Below are 18628 nucleotides of genomic sequence, written 5' to 3' on the forward strand. Positions count from 1 at the left end.
CACAGAATAAAGGCTTGAGTACACAGGATTCTGCAGCTGCCCACACTTGTTTCATTTCCCATTGTTCAGGGAGCCTGCCCATATGTGCCTGTGAGTGTTGGGAAACAGAGACCATACACGTGTAGGGAATTGCTACAACATTCCAGTTGCTCCCACGAGCCTGCAGATTTCTGACTGCATCTCTGTATTACCCCTAAAAAAAGCTCCTCGATTTGTTACAAATTGCTGTTCAAGTGGCTCGCTGAGTTTGGTGATGCTGCCCTGAGATCTCATGAGTGATGTCTGTTCTGAGATGACTACTGGGGAGTGTTAGAGAAGAGCCAAGAGCAGCAGCCCAGATCTGCAGAGGTGTGGGTGTTACAGGCTGCGCAGATGTCTGCGTAGAGGGTGATTGCTGCCCAGGTGTTAGGATGATGTTAATGAGCACTGGTGTTCCTGAGAAAGCAGCTTGGGGAGCAGATTGTCCAGGACTGAAATGAACATCCACAGACTCGTGGTGTTGGCAAGCTCCAGAGGAGCACAACTGCGAATTCCACAGAAGCACGGCTTTCATAACAGTAATGTTTACCTTTCTCTGATAAGCTGAGGACAGGTGCCAAGGCTTTGGTTGCATCCTCCTCCTCTGCCTGCAGGTTGTTGTCCTTGCTGGCTCCTCCTGTTCTCAGGAAGAGCCTGATCAGAAGTGTAGTGATTATTGCAGTGCCCTCCCAACATTCAGATTGGGCCAAGTGTGGTCAAGCTCTGACCTTCTCCAGGGATGGATGGAGATTTATGGCTTCACTGATTCCTTTCCCATTGTGTGATCACTCTTGTTAGATAATTTAGATTTTTTTTTTTATGTTTGGTTGTAATTTCCCTCATTGCAACTTGTGTCTGTAGCTTCTCGTCCTTTTCTCATTCTTCACCTTTGAGAAGAATCTGACCCTGCTGTGTCTGTACCTACTCAGTTGGTAGTTAAAGACAGGAATGTGACCCCCATCATTTGCCTTCCCTCCTTTGGGCTGCATAAGGGACTTTTTTGGGTTTCCGTTTTTCCAGCCTGTCAAAACCCCTTCAAGTGGCAGCCTTACCCTCCGTCTTATCAATCCTTCTTCTCAGTTTCACATCATCTGCAAATTTGCTGGGGAGTGGGATTTTCTTTGTCTCTTCCCTCAATATTATCCCTGAAGTTCAACCACAGACAGGGTAATTCGGTTTCATGATTTTTGTTGTTTGGGAAAGCTAATTTAGCATCCATAAATTCTATAAATTCTACAATTCTTGCCTTATCGTCACTCTTTAGACAAGCAAGCCCTCCTCCTGTGTGGTTTCAAAAAAAAAAAAAAAACAAACCAAAAGTACAATGCTGCAGTATTTTATTTCCGTGTCAAAATAAAATCTTGGAACACTTTGCCTTCTATTGCTTGCATAAGTGCCCATATGCAAACACCAGTTTGCATTCTGTCACTTATATGGTTGCTCAGTTTATAGTGAAATTTTTATATTAAATCCTTTAGCCTATCTATATAATTAAACATGAAATGGGAATCGTTCTGATGTCTTCATCAGAAGCAGATTGAGATGGAGAAACCCCCAGATTTTCAAGACTACTTAAAGAAGGGTTCAGTAAATCAGATGCAGGACATAGGTACTTGAGGGGAAACCCTTGACTTAGTTTTTCATCAGAACAAGTTAAAGGAGAAAATGCCTCCTGAAAAGGGAAAGGCACCATGGCATCTATCCTCACCAGCAGTTTTTCCCTTTCCCCCTGCCTTTTTCCTTCTCTTGCCAAGAAACACAATCATTTAATCAGCACACAGAGTAAAAACATCCTGAGACACCCATGTAGGATAAAAGTTAACTGAGCCCTCTTCCTCTGGAGGAGGAGGAGACCCAGGTAGGGCTGAGGAGGGCTGAGGAAAGCTGAGAAGGGAGGAAGGAGAAGGGGTGGGAGCCTGTCCAAGGGCTCATTGGCAGGAGAGGGCAGGAACAGGATACATTTCAGCTTTTGGGTGGCTCTGGGAGGAGCAAGTCAGGATTAAAGTGTCTTGATAAAATTGTTCCCTTCCTTCTCAGACACAGACAGCGAGTTTCATGGGGTAGATTTTCTGCCAGAAGATCTCAGTGAGGCTCCAGAGGAGATAGGAATGAGAGTGAACAAGAAGTACTCCTGTCTGCCTGCTGAGGAGAAGGGCATCCACATCATCAACATCCGAGCCATCGAGGACATCGGCTACGACCAGCATGAGAGCACGGTAAGTAACCACAGCCTGCTTATTCCTCATCCTTTCCACTCCCAGGATGCTCTGAAATCCTCTCCCTCTGTTTTCCCAAGGTGCTGGGAAGGATTGCCACCAGGCACAGTCCATGCTGATGTGGTGGGGGGGGTTCTTGGATGTGTGAGAAAGAGAGCCTGGTTTAACCTGTAGCATAAAAAGGGGCTGACTCTTCTCAGAGTAGGGAATCTGACAATGAGGCTGTCAATAACCTTTACATCTTCTTGCCAGTGCAGAGAAGAACAGAAGAGAATGTCTAAAAATTCATGCAAAAGCCATTGTTAACATAGGAAACATTAAACTGATCTTCTCCAGCACACAATAGAAATTAGATTTCCAGTGGCATTAATTACTCCTCAGTTAAATTCTTTAACACAGATTTTAAAGGAAGTTAGTAAGATGAACACTCGACATGATTACAATTTGGTTATGTAATTTGAACATAAGTTTATTAAGGTGGAGTGGGCTATACAACAGATTCACTGGGGAAAGAGGTACCAGAAAAAGCAACATGTGATTTATTGTGCTTGTGCTTAAAATTAGGATGGAGCATGGAGGAATGGTTCTGTCAGCGTGTTAAAATCCTCCTGCTGTGGTGAAACTGAAATGTCTTTTCTCTGTCTCACTCACAGCTGAAGAGATATGAGCTTTACATGGTCTAAGTAATTTCATCTCAATTTAAGCACAGCAGCCCTGCAAGAGCATATATCTGGCCCATGAGTATCTTTCAGCATTTATACCCCATCCTTAAAATAATCTGACCATTAATTTCTTTAAAATTAAGAACCAAATTTTTTGGCTGCTTGCTGTTTGCTGTGGGATATAGATGTTCTCACATATAAGTGAATTTGTTGAGGCTTTAGTAGACACAGTGGTGGCTCAGCCCAGTTTTTCAGAAACCGCTGTTTAATTACTTAGTAAAATCAACTAAATGAGAATAACTAGGTAGGGCATAAACATTAACAGATTGCCCTGAGAAGTTTGACATGGCTAAATAACATCCCCTGTTTTCATGGAATGGGGAATAGAGGCAAGAGGACAATGAGTGAACTCCTTGATGGCCCCAAATGCTGCATTATTTTATTATATATTTATTAACTTGGTGTAAAGGGTTTAGGGAAAAATGGAAAAGAGGGATGAAATCCTAAAGGAGAGAGAAGCAGATAGCAAAGACTATCTAAAATAACTTACATTTAGTGTTTTATGTATGAAATAAGCAGGTGTACACATCCCAAATAGATTTTAGCATTTTACAACTGATGACCAATTATTCTCTTTTCGAGTACAATTCCTTTTCTCTCCATGGAGGATGGACATTCTTCTATAAACTTAGGAGCCAGAAAAGTTCCCTGGTCACTGAAAAGCCACTCCTGTGTTGGGTATTTTTTGTGAAAACAAATGCCAGTTACTAGTGAATTCTCTTCCTTTTTTTTTTTTTTAATTTTGTATTTAATATTATGTGAATCTCCAAGGGTAAAATTGTGAATTATGCATGAAAACTGTTATAAAAGTATAAATAAATTAATTGTTAGTAGCTTTTGTTTGTTTGTTTGTTTCTACAGTTGCCCTGTGCAGTTTTCAGATAAATGCTTGGAAATTAAATTGTATTTTGAGTCGTACCTTGCAAGTATCTTGCAACACTTACCCAGCATTAACCCAGGCTGGGAATAAAGCCATTGCCACCATCAGTTTGCATAGTGACATAGGTTTTAGAAGTAGGAAAAAAAGAAGTAGTGAACTTAATAAGCAGTGACCCCACTTCCCTGGCCACTTTCCATGGTGTTTTTGGCTGTGCCGCAGGAGCAGTTGGCTCCCTTCAGTCTGTATCTAAGATGATCTCTGTTTCAGATTATATGGACTTGCAATGATAGATAAGAGAAGTGAGAAATGTTTCCACATGATATTAATCTATTTGTCAGAATTGCAGCATTACAGATGTCATGGGTGGAAAAAGACAGATGATCTTAATGGCAATTAACCCCCGAAGGAGAAAACCAAACCCAGCAAGTAGCTGACTTATGAACCAGTGTGCTGGTGATTAGATTAAATCCCAGTCATGCAATCTATTTATTTCTGGCCAATAAAATCCCAGCTGGCTATCAGTAAAATTAAAGGTGTTAACTTGCAAAAATGTTTGGAGTAAGTAGCATGGGGGGACTCCTCCCATCTGCTGGCTCTCTGGAGAGAGGACATCATGTGCTCCAGGCAAAAGGAGCCTTGAGAGGAGAGGATGGTCTGTCTGGTGCTTGTGTTGGGCTGTACAATCATTATTCTTCTCTCTTCTTCTCTCCTCACTTCCAGTTCTTAAATTCCCTATCCAAAAACCCGGATGCTGACTGCAAATATGGGCTGTACTTCAGGGATGGCAAGAGGAAGGTGGACTACATCCTGGTTTACCACTACAAGAAGTCCTCAGCCGGGAAGACTCTGGCCAGGCGCGCTCAGCAGAACGACGCCAGTGTCCGAAGCACCAAGCAGGACCAGCCACTCCCTGGGAAGGGCGTGCAGCTGGAGATAGGGGACAGCGAGCTGCACGTGGATTACCACGAGGACGACAAGAGGTTCCGCAGGGAGGAGTATGAGGGCAACCTCGTGGAGGCTGGGCTGGAGCTGGAACGCGATGAAGATGTAAGGATCCTTTTAAACTGGAGGCCAGGTCCCGGGGGATGCTGAGCTGTCCCTATGAGCCTGGCTCTGATCAAGGTTGCACAAGCTCAGCTCTTGCAGGGTTTGATTGCAGTTCTGGCAGTCAGTGGCATCCTCACCCACTGTTTTAGTTGGCTGCACAGGAGTGTGCCATGGTGTTGTAAATGCCCTGATGAGGTGAAGTTTCTTGACTTTTCTTGGCCAAGATTTGTGGCACACCCACCATTGCAACAGGGCTGTGTTGGGCTATCTGGAAGTGAGGCTTTAACTGCTCTGAACACTAATCCCAGTTTGGTGGGTATACAGTATGCAGTGGTTTGTATCCTCTGGTAATTCCAGCTATGAGGGGAAAAAAAATCAGATACAGGCAGTGTCATCTTTATTCCTTAATATAGCCTTTAGGAAAATTAAATCAGTTCAGGAGGCTCTGATCCATGCTCCTGCTGGAGCACATGGGTCTTTGTTACAGTTTGCTCTTTCCATTCTTAGACGTGAACAGTACAGCTTGTAACATCTTCCACCTGCACCGTGAAAACAGGATATTCTATTAAAAGCCCATTAGACCGTGTAAAAAATGATGTATGTGAAGTGCTGCCAGTGTGTGATTAGTAGAAATAGACACAGCAGTATTAATTTCAGAGAAAGCTGCTACAATTATCTGACCCAACCAATGTGCCCCAGACTCCCAAGAGAGAGGGTAAACATTTATGCTGGTTTTATTTACAGGATCTAAAAGCTGAGATAAACATTTTGACCTGAGAACAGACTGCAAAAAATAAATCTGTCACCTATTATTCACAAATTACAGACATTTCTAATTTTTATATATTATGTATATGTAATAGATGTACTTAACATTGTACAATACAAGAAAAGCCCAAAACCTTTCCCCTCTCTGTCTAACAGTGAAAATCAGACCTGCTTTCTGACCAGCTTGTGGGTTCCTGTAGGAAACAAGGAGTTTGCCTGTGCCAAGTCATAGATACTGAAATCTTTTGCCAGATGGGAGGTTTCACCTATGACATGTAATATCATTTCAAATAATGTAGAAGGGCTCAGGGGTCAAGCCAGAACACTGTAAAAGAGAGGGAACTCTGTCTTTTCAGTGTAAAACACCAAACTACATGAGATGAAAGTGTAGAGAGGAAAGCAAGATATGGGGATTTACATCAGCTTCCACAGCCAGCATGTCCATGTAAAGGCAAAGATCTGCAGTCACTTGGGCCTGAAAAGCCAGAAAGCTTCATTGGAGACCTCACTGATTCCAAAAGAGCAAACGCTTCTTAAACAGACAGTGTTTAATAAATCACTTAAGCTCTCTTCAATTAAATGTCTGGATGGTCACACACAAAGAGTTGTGGTCAGTGGCTTGATGTCCACAAATAATTGATTAAAAACATGGCCAGGTTGGACAGGGCTTGGGGCAGCCTAGTCTGTCCATGGCAGGAGTGTTGGAACTGGATGACCCCCAAGTTCCCTTCCAACCCAAACCATTCCATGGTCCTCTGAGTATCCAGTTTCTAGAAAGCCAATAAGAATACATCTGTGTGAAAGCTAGTTATTGTAATAAGTGAGTGGTGCAGCAGCAGGATTAGAAAGATTCGTTGAATTTTATTTCTCTTCTGTTTGCTGAACACCTCCTAGTTGGGTATCGTTTGTCCAGTGCCGTTGAAATGGCTGCCCCAGGGGGAGCAAACACGGGTGTATGTGGGAGTGCCAGGAGCAAACATTCATGTCCAGCCCTCTAGAACACAGCTCAGAGAATTACTGGGCTGCAGGCACACCACTAATATTGCCATTAACTTCTGTCCTCCTTTTGCTTTGTTTGGTGGAGTTCTTCCTACCGCTTTTCCCAACTATGATGCTTTTAATGGAGCTACTCACATTTGATTCTGAGTCTGCTCCTTTGAGGAGCAGCAGGGACCCTCTCAGGCCCAGCAATTACAACACACTCACCAAATCACACCATTTTGGCTGGATGCCTCTGCTTCAAATTTAACTGACTCAGCCTGTATTTGTGTCCGCAGTCATTAGCTTTTATTTCCCAAACAGTTTTTATCTGTTTAACCTTGTGGTAATTGCTCTGGGAGACAATTGAATTTTTTGAGTCATGTTCTATAGCAGCTCAGCACAGTGAGGTGTTTGTCCCGTTGTTAGAAACCAACTCTCTCAAACAAATGAGATTTATCATGTTGGCCTTAATGCACTCTTTGTTCCTTAAATATGCATGAATCACAAGAGGTAATGTATTTCATTTCCTCTCATCAGTAGTATTTTCCCCTGCTTTTTTTTTTTAAGACCAAAATCCATGGGATTGGATTTGTAAAAATACATGCACCATGGAATGTATTGTGTCGAGAGGCAGAATTCCTTAAGCTCAAGATGCCCACAAAAAAGGTGAGTCTTGATTTTCTTGTTTTCCTCATGAAGGCATAGTTTAAACATATGTTCCTCTCAGAGGACTTTATAAATGCAGACTTCTCTTTCCATGAGCGTTTTCAAAACAATGAACTGTGCACCAGAAATGAAAGTCACAAACGTACTTGCTTGGGGCAGCAGAGGGAAAAGTGAAAAGAAGAATGGAAATTAAGAATTTCTGGCTGCTACCACTGCCTGTACATGATGAGAGTGATTTCATCCTCAGTATGTTTTAGAAGAAGAGGTTTCAATTGATGGTGAAATTTCTGTGTGCCTTTTGGACATTTTTTTCTAAAACTGAACACAAGGATAAGAATTTGTCTCACTGGGTTTAGTGACTATTCATATGCACAGTCAGTCATAGTTGCAGGAGCTGGGGCCACTCAACCACAAAATAAATTACCTTTCAGAATATTTGAAATGTCATTAAAGGAATGACAGTATATTTTCATCAATTCTAAATCACCTGTGATAGATAGATAGCTACCTGCTCAGTGAGCACAGCTCAGAGATGGATTAATATTTAAACACAGCCTAAATGCAGGCTCCAGACTGCACAGAGGAGTCCATAATGGAGCCAGAGACAGTCTCCAAGCCCAGCATCATTTAATACAACACTAAAACCACAATTTTGGTTTGGATTTCATATTAATCCCCATTATTGCCTCACTTACCAGGGATTTTAATCAGAAGCACAATTAGATAAAAAAAGTCCATTGTGATCCTGTGGTTCCCTAACCCTTGGTTTGACTTTCCCATGCCTTTCTTTCTGGATGATTTCAAGAATGTAAACTACACTCCTCGATAGTTTATTGTGAAATATTTATCTAATTGCTGGTTGATTCCTTACAGTTCACTCTGACCTGTGGATAACCAAAAAGCAGTAAAGTTTTATTGTTTGGTTGTTGGTTTTTTTTTTCTCTTTGCCCCCTCAGATGTATCAGATCAACCAGACCCATGGCCTCCTGAAAAAGATTAATTCTGTGATTCAAAAAATAACGGAGCCCATCCAGCCCAAGGTAGCAGAACACAAACCTCAGACGGTGAAGCGCCTCTCCTACCCCTTCTCCAGAGAGAAGCAGCACTTGTAAGTGAAAGCCTTCCCTGAATATCCATGTCCACAGGTTCCAGCCTCTCTGACAGCAGCTCAGCCACCAGAGGGTGAATGGGAACATGAAAACTAACACTTTGGTGGGCATTGCTGTAAAGAATATTCCCATTTTTCAGTAAATTTATTTTTTGGGGGGTAATTTTGGCTCACTGTTGAGGAATGAGTCTCTGCAGCGAAATCTCTGTGTGTTTTAGCTGCTGTTGTGGCACATAAGTACACTTCACCTGTTAGGCTGCAAAAAGGGGATTTATGATATGATTTATAACTGTCTCTTCTCCACATTAAATGAAATGCTCAGGAAAACTTGTAGCCAGAGATGTGAGCTGATAAATTTCAGAATAATTTTATATAACTGGTGTGGGCAGCTGACACAGGTAGTGACAACCAGGCCTGGCCTTTGAAGTGCTGTGAAGTCAGAGGTGGCTTTGCCATCAACCCCAGATCAGCAAGAACAGCTGCAGATATGGGTGTAGGGAAAAAAATCACAAAGTAGAGCCCAGCCAAAGCTTCTCCTGCCCTGGATTGCTCTGCTGCTGCTCTTCCCTGGCCAGCATCCCAGAGGAGCTGCTTTGAAGGCCATGTTTATGGACGTGCCTGCTGGAACAAGCAGCAGACCTAGGGCAGGATCTCTTCCCTGCACCCCCAGAGCTTTGTGTTCCATCCAGAGATGCAGAGCACTGATGGGCTTGGGCCAGGCAGTGTGTGTGACATCTTGGCCCATCCTTGGGCTTTCAGGAATGTCTTTGTGTGTTTGCTGAGTGTAGGGTGTTCCTGGAGGTTCAGGGAAGGTCCAGAATGTGCTCCTGAGTGCAGACATGGATGGGCCTCACACTGTTTGCAGGTGGCTTTTCCAGGGACACCACCTGTGTCTCTGCTATGTGAGGGAGGAACCAGAGGCTTCACAGGGAAAATTAAAGATTATGAGGAGAAATTCAAGGCCAGCAGTGGTCAGGGATTCAACAAGTGTCCACACGCTCTTTTGTGCTGAAAAACCTATAAAGACATAAAGCCAGTGAAATGTATAAGCAGCTTCTTTAAATTGTGGGAGTTGTGTTGGACTTGCTTTTTAACACGGTTTTTACAAGCTGTTCTTTAATTTGAGCTTTGAGAGATCCCCAGGAGAAATGACAATATTGAAGGGGTCAACAAGAACAGGAAATTACTGATTTTTTTTTTTTTTTTTTTACCTAATGGGCTTCCTTCTAATCTTTTAACAGATTTGATTTGTCTGACAAAGATTCCTTCTTCGACAGTAAAACCAGAAGCACTATAGTAAGTACTGGCTATAAATAATTTATGGTGGATATTGCCTCAGTCGTGGTGTTAACAGCATTAGTGCAATGCCTGTTCAAGTTTATCTTTCTTAACCAAATGTCAAGGATCTCCTGTGACATCAGGTACTGAAATTATAAATAATTCCAGATTTAGTTCTGAGTAGTGTTTGATGCTAACAGGTTTCTGCCTTTTGGAGAATAATTTGCATCTTCTTTCTAATTCATGGGTAATTTTCTTAGTAGAGATATCATCAGCTGGGAATATTTACATTTTGCCACTTGTTCTGCCCACCAGCTGCTTGCACCCACGAGGGCTTTAACTTTTTGTAACTATACATTGTTCTTCCTGCAAAATGCTGCTAAATATCCTGAGACAAATTCCAACAAAACAGCCAGGTATTTACAGGGAATATTATTTATAGTTTTTTGGGGGAAATTCTCTGTAATGGTTGTATTGAAAGTTGAGGTTGATGGCTTTTATCTGACTTACAAAACATAAAATAGAGTTGAGGAAGAAGGTGTAGCCTCATTTATAGCCACCAAAGGAGGAACTGAAAGGCCAGCTCATGTGGCATCCAGGGTAGCTGGAAGGGGCCATGCCAAGCAGCCCTGGCTGCAGCACACTTCAGAGGATAACAGGGAATCTTTGCCCCATTCCACTGCTCCTAACTGGTGCCTTGGAATGTGACTGCCAGCATGCTTTTATCTTATATTTAACTTCAAGCCTTTTGGGATGCCAAGTGGTTTCCAAAAGAGCTTATACCCCAATCATAGCTGCCTTTCATTGCTGTGGTGATAAGGGGTGGAAAATATCCAACTTCCCTTTCCTGCTCTGAAATTCCAGCTTATTCCACAGTGTAGCTCCCACAAGCCTGAAAAGCAAGGGTTTGATGTTAGCACTGGTTATGGGGCAAGGTGAGCTGGACCAGGGGAGGCAGATGCAGGAGCACAGAAATGGGGAATAAAAACACATATATTGATTTGGTTTATTAGCAAATAAAACATTTAACTTGAGACGGGGGGTGGGGGTGGTGGGGGGAAGCCTGGCTTTTGTTTGTAGGCTTTCTTTTATATATCCAGAGATATAGGGGAAAAAAAATCTTGTAAGTACAAGGAACTCAACAAATGAAGAGTTCAAATTAATGACAGGCTGAGCAAGGCAGCAAGACAAAATTGTTCTATGGGACAAGAAGGGTGAGCAAGACTGACTGGAAAATGGACTGAAGCAGGAGCTCAGAGCAGAGGCTGAGAGGTAAATGAAGGACAAGGGTTTTTTTAAAGGACTGAAGGAACACTGGGCATATAAGAATAATGCTGATGCTGTGCTGCTTTGTGTGAAATCCCTGCAAATCACCCAGTAATGAAGAACATATTGAATGTTTCCCAACATCATTTTATTCTGTATGCATTTCTGTTTGTATTCTTCTTTCTTAAAGTTCTTCCCTGCCTTTCTCAAATGTATTTTTGAACCACAGTGCAAATATTGACCCTTCCACCTGCTGTGAAATGAACAGGAATCTAGTCACTACCCATGAGTCTTTGATGAATAGAAACTAAGCCAAAGACCTTTTAGTTATTAAAAAAGAAAATAAAAAAATATATAACTGGAAATCTCTCTGACAGCCCTTTAATTCACAGGGGTTACAAGACGACAGACTTGTATGAGCTGTGGGACTTGCCCCGGATGCCCTCACTTGCTTCCTCCAGTGAATTAGGCAAGAGTCAAATTAGCACATGGATTAGAGAGCTGGGAAACAGTCCCCAGCTCCCTCGATGGGCCAGGCAGTGGGCAGAAGGTGCCTTTGCTCCAGGTGTCCCTGTGCTGCCTGCTTGCCCTGCCAGAGAGCATTGCTGCACAGGAGCAGCCAAAAGCTGAACCTTGTGGGCAGCCTGCTGAGCTGTGCAAAGGTTACTCGACAATAAATGCAATAAATCCAAAATAAATACATCTGTTTTGCCGCCGAGGTCAGGCAGGCTCAGAGATGTTAAGGTCAGCCTGTGTTAGTCCAGGCTGCATGCTCTGTATGCTCCGTGAGCCCGGAGCTCTGCACAGCTCCTTGGGATGGAGCCAGCCTGGCCTGTGCCCTTGGAGGCCAGGGAAGAGCTGCTCCAGGTGGAAGAACACCCCTGAGCTCTGATCGATGGCTAACATGGGCAAAAACTGGATTTCTGTTATGCCAGGGGGTAGATGTAACCCTGTTTGCCCCCACCAGTTCTCCTGGTAGCTGACTATTTAGCTAAGCTTTTCTCTCCTGTACAGAAAGCACAGCACACAGAGCTCTGAGCCCTGCTCTCTTGAGCACCGTGACTTTTATTAAAGAGTGACAACTTCATCCACATCATGGTTTGGCCAATATTTGAGCTGTACACAAAAAGATTGTGCTTTTCACTGGTGGTGTCTGAAGTAACCCTGTCTTTTCTTTTGCTTCTGTAGGTTTATGAAATATTGAAAAGAACAACGTGTACCAAAGCAAAATATAGCATGGGTAAGGAACTTTATTTAGCTTTAAGATCAATATCTTTTTCAGGTATTGAAAATAATTTTATGTTGCAAATGGCAGTGGAGTTTAGGTTTTCCCCCTGCTCTCTAATTTGATGTATGTGGATGTAATTGTTTTATTTGGAAATCTGATTCAATTTATGCAGCTGTTTGACATTTTCTCAAATGTGAATTTATAGATTAAACTCTAAATTAAATGGTAAGTAAGCATGTAGCCCCTGCAGATGTGACTTAGGATGGATGGTGACATAAACCAGCAGGTGAGATGTTCTACGCTCCCTGAAATGGATTGAGGGTATTTCTGTGAAATCCAATACCTGCAGTCAAAGTCTGTGACTTGGCCCATTTTGTTCAAGCAGGAGCCCCATATTTTCTAGTGTGATGGTTTTCCAGTGACTTGAAGGGAATGGTCTTGACTGGTGACTGTCCTGAGTGGAAATGAGATGAGCAGCCTGGGGCCAAGGCTTGCACTGGAACTGGGCTCCTCAGCCCTCAGAGCAGGTGCTGCAAGTCAGGGGATGTGAAGTGTGTACTACCACAACCAAGAGTTTCAAGATTTCAGCCCTAGGGTTTCTGCTGTAAGAAATGAACTCATAATAAAGATGAATTGCAAATCAGATCACCTTAAAGATTTGTTGGCAGCTGATCCTGCTCAGCTGTTACATACTTTATTTTATACATGATACACAGATACACACTTGACTGTGGGACCAAAGTTAACAAATAGTTAATGGTAAATCCAAACAAATGGTAAATCCAAACAAAGGGTGAATTTCCAAACGTGAGAAAAGTGCATAAACATGGAAGAAAATGTTTGGTAAATGTTGAAATCGGTTACAGCACATATTTGCCTACAAGAAGTTCAATAAAACAATAGGAACTTGAATTACAGGTAGTTCTGTTCAATATTGACCCATCAGCTGCTCAGAAAGACATCAAATAATAGAAGAACAATTACGCCACAAATTATTTCCATGCTTTGACTTTTGTGTTGAAGTTACAACATATAATGCACTATTGTTGACTCCTAATATACACTAAAAATTGGTGTCCAGCCAGTATTAACAGAAGTGCTGTTCTCTGTAGCATGGGAAATTCAAATTATTCTGTGACTTTTGAGACCCTTTTCGAGTCTGGTGCTGGATCATTTTCACTGGAAATTACATCTTTTGGCTCTTGAAAGGTGAAGGTCAAACAGCTCAGTTTGAATTCTTGCCTTGCAGTTGGTTTCTCAGTTGATTTTTCTTTTTTTTCTTTTTTTGGTCCAGAAAGTGGGAAGCACAGTAGTGATTAGTTGAATAGGGAAGACACTCATGTATGGTAGAGTGTTAGGACTCCTGTATGGATCTTCTACCTGAGACTGGCAAGGCCACACAATATTGCTGATAAAAGTGCCATCAGGCCAACCCATCATAACTCAATCAGCTCCTTTGTGTTCCAGTGCTGGAATGTTGGGTTACAACCTAGCAGAGGTGGCAAACAGATTTAAACAAACACAGATAATGCTGCAGCACTGCTGCCCAGGAGGAAAAAAGCAGCTGCCCAGGGGAACACTGCAGCCTTTGTTATTTATTTGGAAAATTTTGTGAAAATGTGAGTCTGGCTTCACTGTTAAGTCCAGATCTGTAGTAGAAGGGTACTGTGTCGCTCTTCTCACAGCCCTAGAAAAATAATTTATCTGCTCACCAGTTGTTTCTGCCAGGAGTGTGGAAACATTTGCAGACAATTCATAGACCTGTATAATCTTAAATAGGGCTTTGAAAATTAATGATACCGCAAGATACTGAGCGCTCCTGGAGCTGCTCCTCCAGCAGGTGATTAGTATCTCAAAAATGTTAATGAACTTGAACAATCCTCATTTCAAGAGCAATCAAAAATGACTTTACAGTGAGCTGGTTCCTGGTTCATAGTAACTGTTCCTTCACACCCAGTCCCGCACTCTTTTCTTAGCCATGAGCTGATAGGCAGCATGGAGCACACTGAAATACCTCATTTTGTTTCCTTTTTTAAGTCTTTGAAAATCCTCCCCAATGCCAGTGGCAAGATTTATAATATTTTTTTTCAGCTGGCACTAATCAAATCACCATTGCCCTGCACAAAGACAAGTGCTTGACTTAGTTCTGACTCAGCACCCAAAACTGATTCATTCCATCCCCAAATGTATGTTCATGGGCAACATGACACCTGCAGACGTGGCGAACAGAATTGGAAGTAGCTCTATTAAAGCCAGCAGCAGCAGGAGGAAAGAGCATTAGGGAATTAATGAGCTACAGCCCTCCAAAGGCCCAGGTCCAGCCATCCTGGGGATGGTGCAGTGCTCCTCCAAACTTCCACACCAACTTCTCCCTCTGGCCCCTAGTTAAGGAGAGACACCACCCCAGGGAAAGGCAGGACTCCTCCCAGTCCCTTGTGCCAGAGACATTTAATAGATGAAGCACTAATTGCTTTCAGCCTCATGCATGTCACTAATAAATGGCTGTGTAAACAGGAAAAGGAGAGGGAAGAAAGAAGGAAACTGCCCTTTTAAATAAAAGACGAAAATGTGGTAAATATGGTAAGTATTATGCCAAGGTCTTCACAAAGGCTTTCCCTAAAATTTCTCTGATCCATCTGAAACCTGAATTCAAAACTTTGAGTGAATGATGCGTGTGGATGTGGGTTTCCCTGTGCCACCAATTCCAGCCATATTCTCCTTGTGATCCAGCCTTCTGCTATACTTTCAAATCTTCAGGCTTGCCCTTAAATCAAACTGACTTTTCAGAAAATGTAATTTATTTTAATGACTAATTCCAAGTCATTGGCTTCTAATTCTTGATTCTCAAATATATATGACTTCCTCTTGCTCTCTGCAGTTTTCCATTTCATAAAATGAGTCATGTATAATAACTTATATGATTAAAATGAAAGGAATAAGATGGCAGCAAAATCATTACCTGATCAAATGGCTGTTACTTTGAGGGAAATCTCCTGGAAGGATGATGAAGTGAGGCTGTCTAACCTTGAACTTATAAATAACTGTTATGGCTTTATTTTTCAAGGGATCACCAGCCTGCTTGCCAATGGAGTTTACAGTGCTGCATATCCTCTGCATGACGTAAGTGATCTCACAATATATTTTACACATCTGCTGCCTGTCACCAAGAAATCCCTCATGTGTGACATGTTGGTGGCATCATCCCAAACATGACTGACTTTCTTCTCACTTGTGTCATGACTGCAGTAACTTCTGCATGTTGTTTCCATCCCTCTGCTCACTTTTAAGGAATTCCCCACCTCGGTTCTACATCCGATGATCATAAATTGGAACGTAACATTAGAAGAGTTGTTACAGTGTTTTAGCAAATTAAATTCTTCTGTTGTTTCCTGACCTTCTGCCCCCAAGATCTGTGGCACCAGTGCCAGGAAACACATTTATTCCCAGGGAGCCAAGTAGCTGGTTCCCTTGGCCACATCTCCCTGGGGAGGTGTCAGTAGCTGTGCATCCGTGCAACCAGGAAAAGCCACAAGCAAGGATCTGATGTCACATATTCCATGGGGCTGGATGTGACTGCAGGCCTTCCTGCTGATGAAATCTGCTTCTGAACAGCTCAGTGAGATGTCAAGAGTGTGTTCAGCTGTGGTGCTCATCAAGAGGATCAGTGAGAGCTCAGGAATTCTAGTGGCACTCAAGACAAGCCAGGGACCCCCATCCTGTCAGAGATGCACAGAGTTTGGTGCTGGTGTCCTTCTGATTTAGAGGTTCAGGGTGCAACTAGAACTGGCAAACACATGCTCTTAGCCTGTATAAAAGCTTGGCAGATGTCACAGGGACTGGCTGTCACACTGCTCACTCCTGAGCTGAGTGTGAGGGTCCAAGGGCTGTGGAGCCCAGTGCTGGTTTTCTGGCCTGGGATTTGAGAGTGAAGTGTGTCTTCCTGGTTTTCTGCTTCCCCCACTTGCACTGGTTTTACATGGGACTGTGAGAGCTTTATCTTGGAGCACCCAAGAGCAGAGCAGCCTCTTTGTCTGCCTGATGTTTGTCACATATGTCAGGGCTCTCAAACTACAGCAGTGCTGTGTAGAAATAGAGAAAGTAAGGTTAAATAAACTTCTCTTCCTGTTCTTGCCTCACATCTTTGGACAGCTGCTGATAGTCTTGCATAGAAGTTATTTATTGTCTTAGTTTGCTCAAAAAATAGCTCCAAATTAAAACCTCAAATCTAATCAGCTCTGAGTGTTTGGAGAGTCTGAAGAGGGAGCAGCTCTCTCATCTGGTTCCTTTTCTTTCCAGTGGACTGAGCTGAACCCCAAATACCATGGCAATACCGCATCCTTTCCCTTGACATTTTTAGGCCACCTTTATCACTTATTTATTCCTTTTCCCCCCATGACAGACACTATTGCTCTTTCCTAATGTGCCCGACGACAAAAGACTAAGTGTGCCATGACAAATGGGCTCCTAAAATACAGCATTATTTTACAGATTGCTTTTTCTGGTTTTGATGCATTAAGTGAGTGGGAGACGTGGGTATGCGGGATGCAGAGCAGTTCTTGGCACAACCCACTGGATGACGCAGATTTTCTCTCTCTTTAAAGGGTGACTATGAAGGTGAAAACGTGGAGCCCAATGACAGAAAAGTAAGTTGATGCACAGAAGGGTCTAACATATTCACAAGAATCCCAGCCTGAAGAGTCACCTGTTGGAATCTGGATGTGTTTGCCAAAATCCCGCAGAAAATGCTGCAAAAGGGCACTAAATGCCAAGCAGTTTAAGAAAAAAAGTGCTTTGCAGCATTTAAATTTGCCCAAATATGGAATGTAGTGTGGATATGTATGAAGTACCCACCTTGATAATGATACATTTCATGCCACATTGGTAAGAATATTGACATATGTTCAGATAATGTCATTTCAGGCCAGGTCTAGTGAAAGAATGCTCATTTATATTCTGCTATCTGCATTGGGTGTAAATCCTACTTCATTCTGTGGCATAAGGATCAGAATTGGAGGAGTGAGAGGCAGACATAGTTTATGCACATAAGCATAAAAATTATTGGGAAAGGTAGATACTGAATATTTTTTAGGAATAAGAGGTCCTCAACAATGTTTTAATGTGTGCTCTGCAGCCAGAAGCTGTCCTGTGGGTGTACACCAAGGCATTGCATCACTTTTTGCTGAAGTTAATGCTTTAAATTGTGGTTTTATTGTCTGCATAGTGAAAGACATTTGTTCACTGTGGTAAAACACATAGGAATTATCCTAAGGAAGTACTTTTCCTAAGGAAGTAGGAAGTAGTAAGGAAGCATGAGCAAAATAAAATTTTCCACCCTTTTTGGAAATGCCAATTTCTTAAATTCAAAGCTAGTGACTTCATCCTTCCCATCACACTTCCCCAAAGAAGGGTGGGTTTGTCTATGCATCAGACAAAAACTGAAGTGGAGAGGTGACAACCAGTTCTCTCAGGAGGATCTACTAAATTTGGGTGTTATATATGCTGGGGTTTCAGTCCTGAAACTTTGCCTTTCCTGTTTGTTTCATGTTTTGTTGGTGTTTTTTTCCTCCAAAGAAGTGCTCTGAGCATTCAGTTCATAGGAAAAGCAGATTTTAAGACCTTCAGGCTTTATATATAAAAATAGGTTCCAAAAATTGACAGTGTGCTGTTTCTTCAGGTGCAAATGGCTCATCAAAAGGCAGTGAATATTATTTCCCTCCCTCTATTGATTTGTGTTAAAAATACCACACATCTGTCTCTCCATTATTAAGCAACACATCTCTCTACTAAAAATAGGATGAAAATCCATGTTTTCTGAAAGTGTCCAGATTATCTTCTGTGTTACTAACATCTCAAACCTAACAAATTCACTAATTTCACAAGTTCCTTGTGTGTTTGGAAGTGTTTAGCTTGGCTATTAACTTTCAGTTCCATCAAATAATCTTTTGGTGTGTTTTGGCATGTCTCTTCTGGTTTCTTGAAGCTTTCTTTAATCTTACCCAGCGCTAGGCCAGGCCTGTGCCTTTTTTAACAAGAAAATTAAAGATTTGAGGCCTAGAAATGAAGTAAATATTTACGTCTAGTGTGCTGATCTCCTCTAATCATGTCTTTGAAGCTGTGCTTTGAATATCAGGCTGATAAATGTCAGGATAAATTAGATAATTCATTTGTACTTTAGGCACAAATCTGGTTTTGAGTTGCACAAAACTAAAACATGGCACTGATGCAAAATCTCCTCAGCTTAGTGTTTTCCTCATATGTCTGACCAGCTTGGATCACAGAAAAGGAATTTAATTTCCAGCATAAACTTAGTTTTAAAGATTAAATTTAAAAGAATATATATAGAAGGAAGGGGCTTAGCTAGTGCTGCCTGGGAATATTGAGGTATCCCAAATCATTGCTTCCCAGACATAGGCAGTTGGCCTTAAACCTTTGGAAAATGTGGTTGAAAGA

General features: G+C 42.2%; 1 protein-coding gene across 4 annotated transcripts in view; it reads left to right on the forward strand.

Annotated features, from left to right (window-relative positions):
- ANO1 (anoctamin 1) overlaps nucleotides 1-18628 on the forward strand; it is a 70939-nt gene that overhangs the window by 28236 nt on the left and 24075 nt on the right. For 2 of the 4 annotated variants that reach the window (XM_085581244.1, XM_085581245.1), the window contains exons 2-10: nucleotides 2056-2234; nucleotides 4557-4883; nucleotides 7200-7298; nucleotides 8255-8406; nucleotides 9648-9702; nucleotides 12139-12190; nucleotides 14693-14758; nucleotides 15243-15298; nucleotides 16780-16821. In XM_085581244.1, the coding sequence (XP_085437370.1) occupies nucleotides 2056-2234; nucleotides 4557-4883; nucleotides 7200-7298; nucleotides 8255-8406; nucleotides 9648-9702; nucleotides 12139-12190; nucleotides 14693-14758; nucleotides 15243-15298; nucleotides 16780-16821 (1028 nt within the window). The remainder of the gene's footprint in view (nucleotides 1-2055; nucleotides 2235-4556; nucleotides 4884-7199; nucleotides 7299-8254; nucleotides 8407-9647; nucleotides 9703-12138; nucleotides 12191-14692; nucleotides 14759-15242; nucleotides 15299-16779; nucleotides 16822-18628) is intronic. The other 2 variants (XM_085581246.1, XM_085581247.1) reach the window with 1 other exon arrangement.

Source organism: Lonchura striata, chromosome 5 (assembly GCF_050655825.1).
Source record: "Lonchura striata isolate lonStrDom1 chromosome 5, ASM5065582v1, whole genome shotgun sequence".
Lineage (NCBI taxonomy): Eukaryota > Metazoa > Chordata > Aves > Passeriformes > Estrildidae > Lonchura > Lonchura striata.